The following is a 20765-nucleotide window of genomic DNA, read 5'->3' as shown; positions in this document are numbered from 1 at the left end:
CCTTTGTGGACTGGTTTATTCCACTTAGCATGATAGTCTCCAGTTCCACCCATTTACGGGCAAATGCCATAAAGTCATTCTTCTTTATAGATGCACAATTCACAATAGCAAATCTAGGGAACAAACCTTAAATAGATGAATGGATAAAGAAAATGTGGTGTACATACACATTCCTATCTTAGAATATTTTCTAGGACAGACCATTCAGTAGGTCACAAAACAAGACAATAAATTTTAAACGATTAAAATCATGCAATTTATCTTCTCTGAACCTAGTAGGATAAAGGAGAAATCAGTAATAAAAAGAAAACTGGAAAATTCATAAATATTTGGAAATTAAACAACAAAATGTTAAACAATTTGTCAAAGAAATCACAAGGGAAATGAGAAAATACTTGAAGATGAATGAAAATGAAAACACATCACACCCAGAAACATGGGATGCAGCAAAAGCAATGCTCATAGTGAAATTAATAAACACCTATGTTAAAAAAAGAAGAAAGATCTCAAATAAATGAAGAATAATTTTGTAAAAATATAACATATCTAAAGATACAGGCATATGGATTTGCATCAGGCTAATTCCAGAAGGATATACATCAAAATATTAATAAAAATTACTTGAGTGCTGAGAACATTTTTCCTTTATACTTATTTTTCTTGATTTTCTTCAATTATTATACTTAAATTATAAAATGAAAAAAAAACAGATCTGCTATACCAAAGCCAATAACAATACCAATGTGTTTAAAGCTGCAAATCACAGCTTATATCTCTTACTCTAAACACAGTGTTCATATGCTCCACACATTCTCAAATAAATAAAAATGGCAGATAATTCACAAATGTGTATTCAACAAACACTTCTTGAGCACCTATTATGTTCTAGGCATGGTTACATAAATGATTTTATTTCAGTGTGCCTAGTGACCCCTTTCTGTTCCTTAGTACCAAGGTTACCACATATAGATTGATCACAACTATTTGTGATTAGATTTTAAACCTCATCTCTAGTTGCTAGATGCAATTAAACTCCTATTGATGGAATGCCTAACCATCTATGGCCTGCCTCAGTGATTCTAGGCTTTAGAAAATCAAAGCAAAATGTCTCATCAATCACCACCTCTTTACTATCCTGCTCACGATTACAGAGGGCCTGCTGACTTTGAAGGAGCCAGATCTCAAAATCTGGACCCCACTGTGGCCACCACCATGAGCGCAAAGTCTCTACTTGTTAAATATTCCTTCTAGTATCTTTCCTCTACTTTCTTTACTCCCTCCTTTCAGGAACTCTGGTTTGGCCTCCTCCTAAACCTTCTTTCTGCTGTAAGATCACTGAATGTGTGATTCGAGAATCCATTCTCACTGGATCTCCTCGCCTTTGCCTGGTGGTCCAGGCATAAACTATCCATCCAATTCAGCAAGAAAACACCTCGGGGCCTGAGTTTCCAAAGGGGATGCTTGTTACAAAGGGGATGGGAAATAGCTGCTAACCTGTCCCATGAGACAGAGAAGGAGTGGAAGGACAAAAACTCTCCTTCTACATTCTTTTACTGTAAAGAAAAAATCCAAATGCTTTGGTAACATGAGTGTTAGATCTAAACTCGTCCTGGTACCACTGAAAATAGCACTGGCACTGTTTTGTAAAGATAGTACAGAAAAATAAATTCTTGTTTTTTGTTGTTGTTGTTTTGGGGGGTGGGGTTGTTTTGTTTGGTTACTGGGGATCAAACCCAGGTCACTTTACCACGGAGCTACATCCCCAGTCCATTTTATTTTTCATTTTGAGTCAGGTCTCACTTAGTTGCTTAGGGCTAAATTTCTGAGGCTGGCCTCCAACTTGTGACCCTCCACCTTCGGAGTAGCTGGGATTATAGGCATGCACCAGAGGGCAAGGCTAAAAAAAAAAAAACATTTTTAAAGAAGAACATGTGGCCACATCACTCCAATATCGATAAGAATCTAAAGAATAACATTTAGATTCTAGCATTTTAGATTTACTAGCACGGTGCCCAACACTAACACACCGTGCCACACAACTCTAGTAAGACAGAATTCAGAATTAGGAGAAGCAGGACTTTGGTTTGATAGTAATGGTGACCTCTGTTCAGGTACGTGGCCCCCATGCGGTGTGGGGGTGTGAATTAGAGGAGTGGCACCTGTGAAGGTCTAGTTCTCACACCACTGCGCCCCTCCGCGGGTACTCTGGAGGCATCCACATGGGCCCCAAGGCCTGAGTGCTGGAGATGGTGGGGGAGCCCTGGTTGCCTGGGAGTGGCAGTCTCGCTCCTCAGTAGAAGGCGCTGCTGGACTTCCCACTGCAGTCAGCAGCCCTGCAGTACTGCAGAGAGCCCTGCAGCCAGGCGTTCACCAGCCTACCCAGGCAAGAGCCCAGGGGGGAACAAAGCCCGCGGAAGCCTGACTCCATGGGTTTCCAGGACAACCGAGCGGCCCCGCCCACGGCGCCTGGCAACTGAGACCAGTCAGGGAGACCTCAGAGAATGGAGGATCCTGAAGAAGAGGATCCAGGAGAATCCCTGGAAGAAGAAAGCCCAGTCACACCCCCAGCTGCTGGCCACACTGATAACCAGGAAGAAGACAACCAAGAGAACCAGGATCAAGAGAAGGCATATGAACAGACTCATTACAGAATAGCTGACCAAAATGGCCAAAGAGGATCTGGAGCGCCTGAACCCTTCGTGTCTGACCAAACTAACCAAAAAGATTCTGAACACCTGGAGAATAGCTCATATGATCAGGCTGACCTACAATCATCTGAACCGACTGATGACAAGGCATACGACCAAGTTAAAAATGTAGCAGCTGGGGAGACTGATGGCCAGGTGCCTGGCTTGGCCGAGGAAGGAACTTCTAAACAGACCGAAAGAAGCTCGTCTAGACAGGAGGAGAAAAGAGCTTCTGAGCAGGCCGACCAGGCTGAAGGAAGAGCTTCCATACAGACTGACCACAGAATGTCCAGCCAGACTGAGGAAAGAACTTATGAGCGGACTGGAGATAGATTGTCCATACCATTTGATCCAAGAACCTCTAAACAGGAGGACAGCCTAGCTGAGAAAACTTCTGAGAAAGTTGATCAAGTCGACCATGTAAAGACCCTCTACAATATTGAAGACCAAGCCACTGAAGAGGCTGAACAGCAGACTTTTGACCAAGCTGATCAGCTTAAGGTTGGCAAGGATGACTACAGTAGACCTGACCAGGCTGAACGCCTTGTAGACAAAGAGACTTACCCTAAAGACTACCAGTATTCCTATGGGTCTGAGTACGGATTATTACCCCAGTTCAGAGATGACAAAGAGGCTCAAGACAGACCACAGCCCTGCACATTTGAGGATAGCGAAGTATACCTCAAATCCGCACTTTCAAGTGAAATAGAAAAAGGAGGTATAAGCCCTACGCAATCCCACTACCCAATTGATACCAGATTCACTGAGCATTTTCCAACAAAAGAGCAAAGTTTTTACCAAAGATTGCCCTCCATCTCAACTAAATCGGATGACATCACTCAAGAAAAATATGAATCCGCAGAATTCAGTCCTGTAGGTTAAAGGGGCATTTGATACCTACAGTGGGTGGAGGGGAAGAAAAGCCTGTGGAATGAGGGTAGGGATAAGAGGTGAGAGGACACATGTTGGATCAAGAATGAGGATTAAACCTACATGTTGTATGTGAGCCATAAGTTTCAGGAAGGGCAGGAAAAGAATAGGAAGAGATGAATTTCTTCCTCTACTACTCTTAAGGTCATTCAGGAAGGATCAAGGAACTAGGATTTAGAAAACCTAAGTTTCAAATTCTGTTCTGTTATTAACTCTGTGGCACTAAGTTACCTCCCCTCTTTAGGTTTCTACTAAGGGAAGAGATTTGGATTTGATTGGAGATCCCTGTGAAGGGACAGTATTTGAAGTAGATTGGAAATATCTAAGGTGTCCGCCAGGACTTTAGGTATATTATATTGCTCAGAGGATGAGCTCAGTCACATTTCTCTGACTGCTGCTGTTAAGATACTGTTGGTATTAGATTTCACTGGTTGTGACAACAGCAAAAATTGCTGGAGCTTTTTAAATTTATTAAAAATTCCTTGGGGGAATATTTCAATTTCAGGATGATTATTCAGAATCTGAACAAGAAAAGAGTTCTCATATGCCCAAACAAGATATATATAAAAAGAGATTGCCTCCTGTAGTTTATGAAGATCCTTATCAAGTTTCACTTCAGTACATGGAGAAGCACCAGATTCTGCAAATATTCCAGGTAAATCTCTCAATCTTTCTCTTTAATTGTGAGTTTAAAATTAGTTGTGGGGGCTGGGGCTGTGGTTCAGCAGTAGAGCACTTACCTGACACGTGTGAGGCACTGGGTTTGATCCTCAGCACTACATAAAAATAAAGGTATTGTGTCCACCTAAAACCAAAAATATATTTTTTTAAAAAAGTAGTTGCTAAGTATGTGTTCAATCAAAATACATATAAAATATATAATTGAATGATGTGAGTACATTAAACATATCTGAATATTTTACACATAAAACTTGCCTGATTGTTATTCCCTGCAAATGAGAAGTATATTTTCTTTATTTTAATTTCTTTTGTTATTCAATAACAACAAAAAGGTATGGAAGTGAATCTTTGAAATTTGATATATCCTATCTCCTTTAATATTGCAACATAATTAACATAATTTTCACCCTTTAGAATCAAATGTCTCAGAAGAAAGGCTATACATAAGGTTACATTGTGTTTTCAATTTTTAGTTAAAAGTCTTTTCTTTGACTATTCTTCAAAGCAAATAAAAATTTATTAATTTATCAATCTAGCAAGATCACAATTATCTAACCAAAAACTTCTCCAAAATTTCTCACTACCTCTATCTCCTTAGAAACTACTAGAAATATCCATTTCTATTTATTATTAAATTTTTATTTCTCCAGATTTTATTTTAATCTGCCTAAGTTTTTCAGTAGTAAGAAAGTAAGTTGTCACTTTGTAGAAGTACTTTAATTTTTTTCAAAATGCTATGGTATATGTTAGGTTCATTGGTATAATTGATCAATTATAACCTAGCTGCATGACTTCCTCTTAGAACCAAAATGTGATGTCTTATGCTCTCTCAGCAGATCACTGAAAATTTAGTCTATGAAAAGCCAGAGGACCCCCTGAGTTTTATGCTGTTTCAGGTATGGAATAGGAGAAAAAGAATAACCTTTTCATTTACATTACTGTGAAAGTACATATATTTTTTTTACAAAACAAAACATATACAACTCTGAATTTTCATGCAGTAAACATACTTCTATTTACATTCAAGTATTTAAAAGATAGAACATTGCCACCCTCCCAGAAGCCCCTTTTCCTTCCCTCACAATTCTTACTCCCCACAAAGTAATTATTCATGTGATATTTATAATAATAGCTTCCTCACTTTTTTATATATTTTTACGGCTAACCATGAATCATGAAACACTTCTATTTAGATTTGTCAGTTTTTCACTGTACATAAAGGGAACCATATATAGCATATATTCATTTGTATCTTGTTCCTTTTGCTCAAAATCATGTCTGTGAGATTGATCCATCATTTATGTGTAGCTATCCTTCATTCATTTTCATTGTTGTATGGTATTCATTGTGTGGAATATTATGATTTATCCATTATATTTTAATGGACATGCAGATTGTTTACAACTTGCAGCTATTACAAAAAAAAACTTTTTTGCTATGAACATTCTTGTATGTCTCTCAGTGACACATTCTCTTGAGTATTCATTCACCTTGAAGAGCAATTGCTAGATTGTGAGATATGTATTTGCTTAGCTTTAATAGATTGTTTCAAACAATTCTCTAAACTGACTGATTACACTTCCACCAACAGTGTATAAGAGTTTCAGTTGTTTACTTACCAGTGCCTACTATTGTCAGTGTTTTTAGCATTAGCTGTTTTGGTAAGTTTCATTTTGCCTTTTCCTGATTACTAAGGCAATTAATTGCATACCTTTTAATTTGTTTATTAGACATTTGGAAATACTTATTTTTTTACTATTTGAGACCGTTTTCTACATCTACTGGTTATGAGCTCCTTGTGATTGTTTGTTGCATGTATCTTCCCACAATCTTCTTTTCTAGCTCTTAAATATCTCTTTTAACGAACAGATTCTCTTTAATTTTAATATAGTCAAATTTAATATTCTTTGTCTTTACAATTAGTACTTCTGGTGACTTGTGAGAATTCACTCCCCACTCCTGACTATGGTTTTCTATATGGTTGTAGAAGTTATTTGTGTGTGTGTGTGTGTGTATGTGTGTGTGAAAGAGAGAGAGGGAGGGAGGGAGGGAGGGAGGGAGAGAATGTGTGTGTGTGTTTGAATATAAGTAAACTTTTTAAATTTTATTTATTTTAATTAGGCATATATGACAGCAGAATGTACAAAACTGCATCATAACTTTACATTTCTATGGTTGTACACGATGTAGCATCACACCATATGTGCAGTCATACATGTACCTAGGGTAATGATGTCCATCTCATTCCTCCATCTTTCCTGCCCCCATGGAAACTCCCTACCTTCCCTCCCCTTTGCCCAATCAAAGTTCCTCCATTTTTCCCATGCCTCCCCACTCCCCATTATGGATCAGCATCCACTTATCAGAGAGAACATTTCGGCCTTTGGTTTGGGGGAATTGGCTTACTTTACTTAGCATGATATTCTCCAACTGCGTCCATTTACTTGCAAATGCCATAATTTTGTTCTCTTGTATTGCTGAGTAATATTCCATTGTATATATATGGACCACAGTTTCTTTATCCATTCATCTACTGAAGGGCATTTAGGTTGCTTCTACAGTTTAGCTATTGTGAATTGAGCTGCTATGAACATTGATGTAGCTGTGTCACTGTAGTATGCTGATTTTAAGTCCTTTGGGTATAGACCAAGGAGTGAGATAGCTGGGTCAAATGGTAGTTCCATTCCAAGTTTTCTAAGGAATCTCCATATGCTTTCCAGATTGGTTGCACCAATTTGCAGTCCCACCAGCAATTTATGAGTTTGCCTTTTCCCCAACATTATTGTTGTCTGTATTCTTGGTAGCTGCCATTTTGACTGGCATGACATGAAATCTTAGAATAGTTTTGATTTGCATTTCTTTAATTGCTAGAGATGTTGAACATTTTTTCATATATTTGTTGATTGACTGTATATCTTCTTCTGAGAAGTGTCTTTTCAGCTCCTTAGCCCATTTATTAATTGTATTGTTTGTTTTTTGTTGTTAAGTTTTTTGAGTTCTTTATTTATCTTGGAGATTAGTGCTCTATTTGATGTGTGCCTGGCAAAAATTTGCTCTCAAAAATGTAGGCTCTCTGTTCACCTCATAGTTTCTTTCGCAGAGAAGAAGCTTTTTAGTTTTCGTTTATCCCATTTATTAATTCTTTATTTTATTTGTGTGTTTTTTTAATGGAGAGGGTTGTTTTCATTTGCTTGTTTGTTGCCTTTCTCATTTATATTCACCATCTATTTGGAATTGATTTTTTTGGTAGGGCAGAGGTGGGGTCAAGTTTCATTTTCTTCCAACAGATGTCCAGTTGACCCAAGTGCCTTTTAGTATAAAAACTATACCTTCCAGCTGGGCACAGTGGCACACACCTGTAATATCAGTAGCTCCAGAGGCTGAGGCAAAAGGATCACAGTTCAAAGCCAACCTCAGCAAAAGCAAAGCACTAAGCAATTCAATGAGACCCTGTCTCTAAATAAAATACAAAATAAAGCTGAGCATGTGGCTCAGTGGCCGAGTGCCCCTGAGTTCAATCCCTGGCACCCCCCCAAAAAAAATCATTCCTTCCCCACTGTTCTTTATTTGTATCATATATAGTATATTTGTTGATATTCCTGTTTCACAACAAGACTATCTTAATTAGTGTGCACTGGAACTGTCTTAATATCACCCTATTCTTCTTCAAAAATATCTTGGATATTCTTGGACCTGTGCATTTCCTTATCAGTTTTTAGAATTATTTGCCAAGTTACACAAACATAAACACAAGCACACACTAGTGAAATTTTATATTGAGATTGCATTCAATCAGATTATTTGGGGAGAGGTGACAGCTTTAAAATGAGTATTTACAATCCTTGATCCTTTCATTTATTTGAGTCTTCTTTAAATTCTCTCAGTATATGAATTATTGACATAAATGTTTTTCATGACTTTTAATAGTCTTATTTATAGGTATTTAATGCTTTTTAAAAAACAATTCACATTTATTATTGCACAGATTCTTAGATCAGAAGTCCAAGCATAGCAGAGCCAGTTTCCCTGCTCAGAGTCTCATAAGCTGCAAACCAAGGTGTCCCTGAGATGTATTTTCTTTTCCTTTTTCTTTTCTTTCCATAATTTTTATTGAGGCACTATAATTATATTTCATGGTGGGATTTGTTTTTACACATTCATGCATTTACATGATATAACAATATAATTTTTATCAATATTGTTTCCCTCTTCTCTTCCCTATCCCTGGTTCTTTCCTCTACTAGTTTTCCTTCACTTTCTATGAGATTTCCCCCCTCTCTTCTTTTCCTTTATACTCTCTAGCTTCCACATATGAGAGAAAACATACAACCCTTGACTTTCTGACTTTGGTTTATTTTGTTTAACATAGTATTCTCAAGTTCTATCCATTTCCTGAAAATGACATAATTTTATTCTTTTTTATGGATAAATAAAATTCTATTTGTGTATGTGTGTGTGTGTGTATATATATATATATGTATTTATATACACATATGTATATATACATAAATATATATATTTATTTATACCACATTTTTCTTTATCCATTCATCCACTAACAGACACCTAGGCTTGTTCCATAATTTGGCTATTGTGAATTGTGCTGCTATAAACTATAGATATGCCTTTATCACTATAGTATGATGACTTTAATTCTTTAGGGTAAAATGCAAGGAGTGGTATAGCTGGATTAAATGGTGGTTCCGTTCCTTGTGTTCTGAGAAATCTTTGTACTGATTTCAGTTCTGGCTGTATTAATTTACAATCCCACCAACAATGTCAAAGTGTTCCTTTTTGCCCTCATCCTCTCCAGCATTTATTATTGTTGGTATTCTTGACAGCTGCTATTCTAACTGGAATAAGATGAAATCTGTGTAGTTTTGATTTGTATTTCCTTAATTGCTAAAGATGTTGAACATTTCTTCATATATTTGTTAGCCATTCATATTTCTTCTTTTGAAAAGTGTCTGTTTAGTTCATTTGCCCATTTTATTAATTGGTTATTTGGAGGTTTTGGTGGTAAGTTATTTTGAGTTCTTTTTATAGTCTGAATCCTCTGTCAGAAGAGTAGCTGGTGAAGATTTCCTTCCATTTTGTGTTTTTCTTCACATTCTTCATTGTTTCCTTTGCTGTGCGGAAGCTTTGAAATTTGATGTCATCCCATTTATTAATTTCTAGAAATGGAGGAGTTCTGTTGAGGAAGTCGTTACCTGTACGTATATGTTGGAGTGTTGACTCTACATTTTCACTTAGGAGTTGTATAGTTTCTGATATAAATCCTAGGTCTTTTATTCATTTCAATTTGACTTTTGTGCAGTGTGAGAGATAAGGATCTAGTCCCATTTTTCCACATGTGCACAACCAGTTTTCCTAGGACCATTTGTTAAAAGGGATGCCTTTTCTCCAACATCTACTTTGTCACTTTTGTCAAGGATCAAATGTCTGTTTCTTTTTGAGTTTGTCTCTGTGTCTTCTATTCTGTTCCATTGGTTTTTGCGTCTGTTTTTCATTCCAGTAACATGCAGTTTTTGTCACTATAGCTCTGTAGTATTGTGATACCTCCAGCCTTGTTTTGTTTTGTTTTGTTTGATTCAAGATTGCTTTGACTACTCTGTCTTTTCTTCTTCCAAGTGAATTTCTAGATTGTTTTTTTTTCTAGTTCTATGGAAAATGTCATAGGTATTTTGATGGAGATTACATTGAAACTCTATATTGCTTTGAATAATATGGACATTTTATCAGTATTAATTCTGCCTACCCATGGACATGGGAGATCTTTTCATCTTTTGATATCTTCAATTTCTTTTTTCAGTGTTCTATAGTTTTCATTGTAGAGGTCATTCACCTTTTTGATTATATTCCTAGTTTGGGGGTTTTTTGTTTGTTTGGGTGGGTGGTTGATTTGTTTGGTTTCATTTGTTTTGTTTATGAATGGGATTGTTTTCCTGATTTCTTTCTCAGCAGTTTTATTATTTGTATAGGAAAGTTATTGCTTTTTGTATGTTGATTTTGTAACCTGCTACTTTGCTTAATTTCTTTATAAACTCTAGTAGTCTACTGGTGGAAAGCCCAGGACAAGGTGAATTTCTAGATTGGATCTTCTAAGTGTAGGGTCATATATATCACATGGAAGAGTGATAATTTGACTTCTTCCTTCCCTGTTTTTATCCCTTTTATTTCCTTTTCTTGCCTAATTGCTCTGGCTAGAATTTCTAGTACTATATTCAGTAGGAGTAGTAAGCATGGACATCCTTGTTTTGTTCTATATTTGCAAAGAAATGATTTCAGTTTTTCCCTAGTCACTACGATGTTGGCTTTGGATTTATCCAATATAGCCTTAATGATGTTGAGGTATGTTTCTTCTTTCTCTAGTTTCTTCAGTGTTTTTATTATGAACAGATTCTAAAATTTTGTTGAAGGCTTTCATTGCATCTTTTGAGATGACTATATGATTTTTGTTCTTAATTATATTTATATGGTGAATTACATCTATTGGTTTGCATTTGTTAAATCATCCTTGTGTCTCTGGAATGCAGCCAACTTGGTCATGATGCAAAATCTTCTTAATATTTTTTTTAATATGATTGGTATTTTGATGGAGATTACATTGAAGCCTTAATATATTAAGGCTTTTAGCATCTATGTTCATCAGCGATATTAGTCTGTAGTTTCCTTTCTTTGATGTGCCCCTATCTTGTTTTTGATATGAGGATGATATTGGCTTCATAAAATGAATTTGGAAGTGTACCATCCCTTTATATTTCATAGAATAATTTGAGAAGTATTGGCATTTGTTCTTCATTAAAAGTCCGGTAGACTTCAGCTGAGAATTCACCTTGTCCTGGGCTTTCCTTTATTAGAAGGCTTTTTATTACTGCTTCTATCTCGTTGCTTATTATTGGTTTGTTTAGTTTTTCTATATCTTCTTGATTCAATTTTAACAGGTCATATGTGTCTAGAATATGTCCATTTCTTTTAGGTTTTTATATTTATTGCAGTATAAGTTCTCAAAATAGTTTCTTGTGATCCTCTCCATTTCTTTGATGTCTATAGTTATTTCTCCTTTTTCATCTCTAATTTTATCAATTTTGGCTTTCTCTCTTTTTCATTTTGTTAGCTTAGTTAAGGCATCATCTATCTGATTTGTCTTTTCAAAGAACCAATTATTTATTTCATTGATCCTTTGTATTGTGTTTTTATTCTCTATTTTATTGATTTTGGCTATGATTTTAAGTATTTCCTTTATCATACTGGTTTTTAGATTGGTTCTTATTTTTGTAGGGTCATAACATACATCATTAGGTTGTTTACAAGAAATCTTTCTGATTTTCTTGCATAGCTACCCACAGATATACACTATACTCTTAAAACTGCTTACAGAGTGTCCCACAGGTTATAGTATGTTGTATCACTATTGTCATTTGTAATTTTTATTTTCACCCCTGATTCTATAATCCATTCATCATCCAGAAGTGTGTTGTTTCTATATAGTATGTTTTTTATAGTTTCTGTACTCTGGTGATTTTCTTTTCTTTTTTTCGTGTTTATTTCTAACTTCCTTCTGTATGATCAGATAAGATGTAAGGAACTATATCTGTTTTTTTTTTGTATTTGATAAGAGATTCTTTGTAGCCTAAAAAATGATCTATTTTGGAGACAGTTTCATGAGCAGCTGAGAAGAAAGTGAATTATGCTGTTGTTAGGTGAAATATTTTTAAAATGTCTGTTAAGTTCATTTGATTTATAATATTTTTTAGGACTGATGAGTATTTATTGAATTTATGTCTGGATGACCTATCTGTTGGTGAGAGAGGTGTGTTGAAATCATACAGTAGTATTATTGTATAGGAGTCTATTTGAGTCCTTAGGGTAAGAAGTGTCTGTTTTATATAATTAAGCTCACCCATATTTGGGGCATAAATGTTTACGATTATTATATCTTCTTGGATTTCTCTTTATCAATATGAAGTGATATGATTTTATCCTTATAAAATTAATTAAAACTTGTTTTGTGACCTAATGTATGATATATCTTGGAAAATGTTCCATATGGACTTGAGAAGAATGTATATTTTAATGCTGTTGAATGGGATGGCTAATGCTTTGTTGAAGTCCACTGGTTTCTTATTGATTTTCTGTCTGGTTTATCTATCCATTGTTTAAAATGGAATGTTAAAGTCCCCTACTTATTTTTGTAGTCTCTCTTATCTTACACATCTATTAGTATTTGCTTCATATATTTAGGTACTCCAGTGTTGGGTAACATATACACTTAAAATTGTTATGTCCCCCTGATGGATTATTTCACTATTATATAATGACCTTATTTGTTTTTTTTACCATTCTTTTTTTTTTCTTTTTTTTTTTTTTTTTGTACCAGAGAATGAACCCAGGGCTCTTAACCACTGACCACATCCCAGCTCCTTTTTATATTTTATTTAGAAACAGGGTCTTGCTAAATTGCTTAGGGCCTTGCTAAGTTTCTTAGGCTGGCTTTGAACTCATGATCCTCCTGCTTCAGCTGCTGGGATTACAGTTATGCCCCACCACACTCAGCTCTCTTACCATTCTTTATTTAAAGATTATTTTGTGTGATAAAAGTGTAATTATCCTGCTCTCTTTTTGTTACTTTGCCTTGAATTTCTTGCTCTATCCCTTCATTCTCAGTATGAGTGTCCTTAAGACTAAAGTGAGTCTCTTGTAGGCAACATATTGTTAGGCCTTGTTTTTTAATCCATTCACCTAACATGTGTCTTTTTTTTAATATTTATTTTTTAGGTGTAGATGGACACAACACAACGCCTTTATTTTTATGTGGTGCTGAGGATAGAATCCCGGTCCCGCCCATCCTAGGGGGGAGTGCTCCACCTCTGAGCCACAATCCCAGCCCTAACATGTTTATTTTGATTGGAGAATTTAATCCATTTACAGTAAGACAATTATTGATAGGTAACAACTTAGTACTGGCATTTTGTTAATTTTATTGACTTTTTCATAGTTCTTTTGTTCCTTACTTCCAATCTTGCTTTTTCTTTGTGATGTTGTATTTTTGTAGTAGTATGTTCTGATTTCTTTCTTTTTATCTTTTATGCATCTATGTTTTTTCTTTGTGGTTTCCATGAGACTTATGTGATATATTTTATAACACCTTAATTTAAGCTGAGAGTATCTTAGTTTTAATGGCATACAGAGATTCTACAATTAAACTTCTCTCCTTGCATACATTTTGTGCAAACAATAGTATACTTTGCATCTATTTATACTGTATAATTGTTGACAACTATGTTTTTACTATATTTCTGAATTTGGATATATATTTACCTTTATCAGTGAGTTCTATGCTTTCACATATTTTCATATTGTTCACTTATCATCTTTTCATTCCAACTCAAAGAACTCCATTGAATATTTTATGTAAATAAAATGTTGTTTATAATCTTTCTTCCTTCTTTCTTCCTTCTTCTTTTCCTGTGCTGAGGATCAAAACCATGAAATTGCACTGCACTTGCAAGGCAAGTCTATCACAAAGCTCTATCACAAGGCTCTATCACAAAGCTGCATCCTCAACGCATTTCTTTCATTTTTTAAAAGAAAGTTTGGCCAGGCATAGAAGCACATGCCTGTAATCCCAGCAACTCAGGAGGCTGAGGCAGGAGGATTACAACTTTGAGGCCAACCTCAATAATTTAGCAAGGTCCTAAACAATTTAGTAAGACCTTTTCTCAAAAATAAAAAGGTAGAGGGATGTGGCTCAGTGGTTACACACTCCTTGAGTTCAATTTCTGGTACCAAAAATAAATAAATAACTAAATACTTTGACAGGTGTATTAGCCATTTTCTGTTACTATGCAAATAGCTGAAAAATCATTGATTTACAAAGGGAAAAGACTTATTTGGGTTCATAGTTTCAAAGATTTCAGTCCATGATCAATTGGTCCCATTGTTTTGGGCCTGAGGAAGCCCCTCATGATGGAAGCATGTGGCAAAGCAAAATCTGTTCCTTCAAGGCTGGGCAGTGACAGAGAAAGAGAGGAAAAGGCTGGGTCCCAATGTCCCCTTCAAGGGAAATCTCTAATGACTTCTCTCTAATCTTTACCTCTTAGAGCTTCCACCACCTTCCAAAAGAGACGAATCAGCAGTAGTTAATAGAAATAGCATGTGACCTTCAAAGCCTGAAATATGTTTTATTCAGCTTTTTTCAGAAAAAAAAAACACCATCCCTTGTTTTGACCTGGTAGCCTAATTATCAATATGGTTTAATTTAGAGATCTCATTTTACTATTTATTTGTTTCCTCTACTTTTATTTCTTTATCCCCTTTTTATTGTCTCCTATTGGATTATGTAATTTTACTCTTACACTTAATCTGTTAGATTTTTAGCCATACCTTTTCTCATGTTTTTAGTGATTGCTCTAGGGATCACATTATATATTCCTAACCTTTCATAGTACACTTAGAGATAATATTGTCCCACTTCACATCAAATGGGAAAACCTTATAACCACAGAGGTCCTTTTGTTTCCACCATCCTTTGTCTTATGTGTCACTTTCTACACACATGAAAATACCCACAAGACATTGATAGCATTTTTCTTTAAATAATCATATGCATTTTAAAGAACTTAAGAGGAAAACTATAGTTTTTTACATTTACCTAGATAATTTGTGTCTCTAATCCTCTTCTTTTTTTGGTGAATTTCCAACTTTCTCTCTGAAATTATTTTCCTCCAGCCTGAAAATATTTTCTTTTAGTATATCTGCTATGACAGACTTCTGGCAATAAGCACTCATGATTTTCCTTCATCCAAAAGTTTATTTTCATAAACTTTCATTCTTGTAGGACAGTTTTACTAGATATAGAATTTATCCCCCACCTCCAACTCCTTAAAAATGTGCCTTCGCTTTCTTCTAGCCTTTGTCATTTCTGAGAAGTTCATAGTCATCCAGATTGTTGTTCCCCTGTATGAAATGTCTTGTTCTTTTTATGATCTTTTTAATCTTTTGTTTCCAGAGGTTTGATTATGGAATTTATTGGAATTTACATTTTGGGGGATAATTGAGCTTCTTAAATTTACACATGTATGTCTTTCACCAAATTTTGTAAGTTTTCTGCCATAATTTCTTCATTATATTTCCTTGCCCCTCTTTCTCACTTTCTCTCTTCCCTTTTGACAACTCACATTACCCTTATGTTAAACTTTTCAATATTGTCCCACCAATTTCTGAAGCTCATGTTTTTATCCAGCTGTTTTTCTCTCTCTTCTTCAGATCAAATTGCTTGGCTGTATTTGTAAATTCACTGACTCTTCTGTCATCTATATGCTGCAATTAAGCTCATCCAATGATTTTTTTTAATTATTTGCAGTGACAAAATTTCTATTTGTTTTCCCCTACATTTTCTATTTCTCATCTGATATTTTCTGCATTTTATTCATTTTCAGTGTACGCTCCTTTTTTCACAAACAAAGTTATCATGACTACTTTAAAGGTACCATAGTGGTGTCTGGTAATCTCAATAATGGCATCATCCTGGAATTGGCATCTGCTGATTGTCTTTTCCATTTGGTTTGCATTTTCTAGGTTTTCTATAAGATAAATTGTGTAGACAATCTTGGAAATTGTGAACATTATAGTGCATAGATTGAGTTCTGTTATATTCCGCTGATGACTGTTAATAATTTTGTTTTAGCTGGTTGTTCACATGGTTTGGATTTAAACTGTAAGCTGTGTCTTGCTTTCTATAGTTAAAAGGTCATAGATCAGTTTTCAAGCTTTTGCTGCACTACTTTGAATGTGTTCTATGAGTGCCTGTTTTTTAACTAACCTCTATAATTTACATTGGTGTCCTCTCTTTGTATTGTACATTCTATATGTTTTAACAAATGTATGTGACATGTATTTATAGAATCATTCAAAATATGGTCACTGTCCTAATAAGCCTCTTAATATTTTGCAATAGAGATATTGCATAGAGATTAAAATGTATATTCTTGATTTATTAACTTCTAAATTATGTGTGCACAAAGACTTCTTCTATATTTTAAATCTCAACATATATAAACCCCAAGATATGGTTATTCCAAGTTAACTAAAATTGTAAATGGAAAAAAAATCTTTTTCATTCTTCTTAGGTACAGGAAATGCTGAGAAAGAGAGACAAAAGGTGAACCCTACAAAGAATGAATCTCTCTTCAGTACTGTTTAAGGTCATCAGTGTTAATACTATGCTCTGTTTAGCCACTCTGAAAAAATGGTTTTTCAATAGGCATCGATGGTGACTTTGCTTAAACATGTTCTTAATTTTTAAGTAAAAATATGTAGGTTAACTTTGTAAAATTAGTATAACAGTTATAGATAACTCTGGGTAATCATTCAAAAATTACACATTATAATTATCCATACTTATCCTCCCAAAGCTACTTACCTGAATAATAGCAAGTTCACGAATAAAATACTATTACAATTCATATGTCCTTTTTATAAGGCATATCATGTCTCCAAACTGTTTACAAATTTTCAATCAGAAAATGTGTAGAAAATAAGTGATAATGGTACTTTTTGTTCTTTTAATAGAAGTTTTTATTGAAATAGCTCATATTTCTTAAGGACTACAACATATTTTTACTCTTTTCCTTTTTTATCACTGTCTATTATATTCTACCATTAAATGAATGGGATTTAATCTTCTCCTAGGGGTATCTCACTTCTGATTTTTAACCCACAGCAGAATTCAAACATGTTATACTACTCTGTACACACCTGTGGGTGAGGCAGACTGTCACTTCCTCATTACCTTTATCCCCTGAAGAGTATCTATATCATGTGAAATGTGTAACCAGTCCAACTGGTATTTAACAGCAAAAAGCTTTAACTTGGTCTGCCTGGTATGAGAGTTATCTGCCCAAAAATCATAGCTGAGATGATCATCTGAGACTACTTTTGTGAGCTGAACCTTTCTTTTAATTTCTATTTGAACATTGAACCAGACTTGATTCTTTATATTGCTTACTTGGTGACTTAGTGTGATTATATGGTTGCATTACAGTGAATTAAGCTTCTGTTTGAACAGTCATACGCAAACACTATTTATTTTAAACATCTGACCTTCGTTTCTCATTAATTATACCAAATAAAAACTTCTGATAACTTTAATGTTTATTTGTCTTTTACTTTCAGTTGTCCACAAAATGTGCATGTGCTTATACTCAATAAATGCTTCTCCACACAGACAGATAAGGTACTTGTCTATGGATTGTGGGCCTACAAAACTGGGTGAAAGCTAATAAATTTGCAGCAAATCTATGGGAGAAGTTTGAGTGACATAACTAAGGTCATAAATAATCAGTTGCTTAAACAAAATAGCTCGAAGATTGAGGGGCCAATATATTTATTAGTAATATGAAATGTGGGTGTTATTAATATCTGAAATTAAGCATTTAACTTAGTTTACTGTGTTCAACCCTACTATCAGATATTCTAACAAGTTTCTTAAAGCAAAACATCAAAGGTCCAACCATACCAGCCACTTCACACCTTCCCATTGACCCTCTTTTATGCCTTTCAGAACTATCTTTTTTTTTTTTTACCTTTCTCAGAGGAAATGGGCTTGCTGTGATCCACTGATTCCATCTGAACATATTTAGCTGAGAAGAGAAGAAAGAAAATGGAGCCAAACCTTCACACACAGTGACTTAGGCTCTCTACTCAAAGCATTGCCTAGTATAGAGAAGATCAGCTAAAAGTATACAGTGTTCCGTTCTCAGTTCCTAAGCAGCAGGAAGTAGTTCTAGGCCAGGAGTAAATACTAATAGGTGAGAATCTGAGTGGAACTAGCTATCAAACAGAAGAGAGAGGATTCTCAGAACAGGGCTTTTTAGAGTAAGAAGGACAGAGGACATAGACAACCACAAGAAAAAGAATGGGGAATAAAATTCCAATGTCCGAGTAGCCAGAGATTGAAAGACATGACCTCTTCTGAAGGAATCTTTCAAGGATGCTGTGACAGAATTATTCACGAAGATAGGAGATGTTAGTGTCTCCAGTGTTGTCAAGTAGGATAACATATGTAAAAGCCCTTAGAACAGTGATTGCATTGTAAGTCCTATTTATTAGTGTTATTACCAACAGGAGTAATATTCGTTGTACCTGAGCAATCCTGAAAACCTCCTTTGCTCCATTCCCCAGTCACCCTCATTTCCTTGCAGTAATAGAATGTGAAGTTACTATTTTCCCAAAGCCTAGTCCCTCACCTCTTCCATTTAAAGAATAAATATGATATCACTCATGTAGGAAACAGCTTTTTGTCCATGTGACCAAGATACTTAACAAGACAACTTAGAGGAGGAAAGTTTATTTGAGCTGCTAGTTTCAGAGGATTCAAGGCACAAACATCCTGGCAGAAGAGCATGGCAGAGGAAAGCTTTTCAGTTCATGGTAGCTAGGAAGCAGAGAGGAAGAAGCCAAGGACAAGATATACCCTTCCAGTACATCCTCCCAATGACCCACTTCTTCTAAATAGGTCCCACCTCCCAGTAGTCCATTTAACTATCACTGGATTAATCAAATGGGTTAATCCACTGATGAGGTCAGAGCCTTCATAATCCAATCATTGCCTAAAAAGCTCTACCTCTGAACCTGTTGCATTAGGGACCATACTTTCAACACATAAGCTTTGGGGGGGGGACATTTCAGATCCAAAATATACCAGGTGGTCTGTAGGGAAATATAAATCAAAACCACAATGAGATTTTACTACAATGACTAGAATCAAAAAGACCTTCAATGGTAAGTATTGGAGAGAGTGTGGAAAAATTCAAATCTTCATATGCTGCTGGTGGGAATGGATAGTGATGCAGCTACTTTGGAAAATAATTTTTAAGTTCCTCAAAATGCTAAACATTGTGTTATCATATGATCCAGAAAGTCCACAACTAAGGTTGTGGAAAACTGAAAACATATTTCCTCATGAAAATTTGTATACCAGTGTACCTACCACTGCATTCATAAAAAGTGGAAACAACCCAAATATTCATTAACTGAGAAAAGAATTTAGAAATCTACTATATCTGCACAATGGAACATTAGTCATCCTTAAAATGATCCTTCAAAGAGAGGGAAAACCTGTCACATTCTATAACATAGGTGAATATTATGCTAAAGAAAATAAGCCAATGACGAAAAGATAAATATAATATGATTCCATGTACTTTAGGTATCTGAAGTAATCCAATTCATAAAAACAGAAAGTAGAATGCTGGTTTTGAGGGACTTAGGGAGAGGGGAAATTCATTCATGAATATGAACTTTGGGGTTTTGCAAGATGGAAAAATTGTGGAGATCTGTTGCACAGCAACATGAAATAACACTACTAAATTATACACTTTAAATGTTATGAGGGCTTTTAAGATGGCAGAATAGAGAAGGTCACTTTCTTGGATGCTCCAAGGCATGAAACCAAGAAAGCAGGTAGGCAGCTTTTCAACAAGGTGAGTGAACAAAACAAAACCGAAAAACAGGGGTGTACTTTACTGGAATTTAATACTGGATATTCAAAGGAGATGAGTGACTCAGGAGGTTGGATGTGATAAAATAAGGAAGAAATCACCAGCCACAGCTGGAGGCACCAGAGTGGTCCTTCCATGAGCAAAGTAGAGGGATAAGGGAATTACAGGAACCTGCATTTATAGGAGGCCTTAGGCATATCTGTGTATGGAGCATTTAGAGATCAAAGACAATGCCCACTAAACTGCGAGACAACACTGCATGATGTCCTTGTGTGGGTAAGAAGTGGCATCTCTCCTGGCTGCCTGTGGAGGACAGAGGAAGGAATCATTCTGTAGCCACAGCCCGGGGCCCAGAAGCTGGAGAAGCTGATTTCTGGCAAACCTAAGTTTGGCCAGAAATACAGGCCTGGCAAACCCACACTGCATGACACAGAGTGTGCCTAGGTGACCAGAATAAAATCAAACATGGACAGAGGTTTACACAGGGGCATATTGGCAGTGGAAACCACCTGGCTCTCCCTGTCCCCCTCCAATTCGGCAGCTTGCAGGACCTGCTGGGAGAGAAGCACCTGACCATAAATTCCAATGGGTATGGGAAGGAGAGATTCAGTTTGGAGACTGAATATGAGACCAGGAAATGTGGGGTCCCCAGGTGATACAGTGAACTAAGAATTGGCTGCTCCACCACACAAGTGGAACCAAGGGGAGATCCTGGGGTGCAGTCTTCCAATGTGGACCAGCAACTGCTGGGTCCTTGAGATGAGCTGATCCAAAATCTCCAGAACAACTGGCATTCCCTGAAGAGCCTGGAGCCTGCCTAAGCCTAAACCCCACCTCCAGGAGTTCCGCCTATGGGATTACCGCTCACCCCAGCAACCACACCCTGAGGGTGGAGCAAGCATCACACTCCAGAAGAGCCACCTAACTCTGCTGAGAAGGAAAGCTGAGAATCATTTGAATGTCA

General features: G+C 35.9%; 1 protein-coding gene across 1 annotated transcript in view; it reads left to right on the top strand.

Moving 5' to 3' along the window:
* Positions 1-2376: 2376 nt before the first annotated feature.
* The window catches only part of Tex55 (testis expressed 55), a 32057-nt gene continuing 13668 nt past the window's right edge, over positions 2377-20765 (top strand). The window contains exons 1-3 of the mRNA XM_078041175.1: positions 2377-3560; positions 4117-4272; positions 5135-5194. Coding sequence (XP_077897301.1) covers positions 2502-3560; positions 4117-4272; positions 5135-5194 — 1275 coding nt within the window. The 5' untranslated portion in view covers positions 2377-2501. The remainder of the gene's footprint in view (positions 3561-4116; positions 4273-5134; positions 5195-20765) is intronic.

Source organism: Ictidomys tridecemlineatus, chromosome 3 (assembly GCF_052094955.1).
Source record: "Ictidomys tridecemlineatus isolate mIctTri1 chromosome 3, mIctTri1.hap1, whole genome shotgun sequence".
Classification (NCBI taxonomy): Eukaryota; Metazoa; Chordata; class Mammalia; order Rodentia; family Sciuridae; genus Ictidomys; species Ictidomys tridecemlineatus.
The sequence above is the reverse complement of the archived record's forward strand: the minus strand, read 5'-3'. Positions and strand labels throughout refer to the sequence as shown.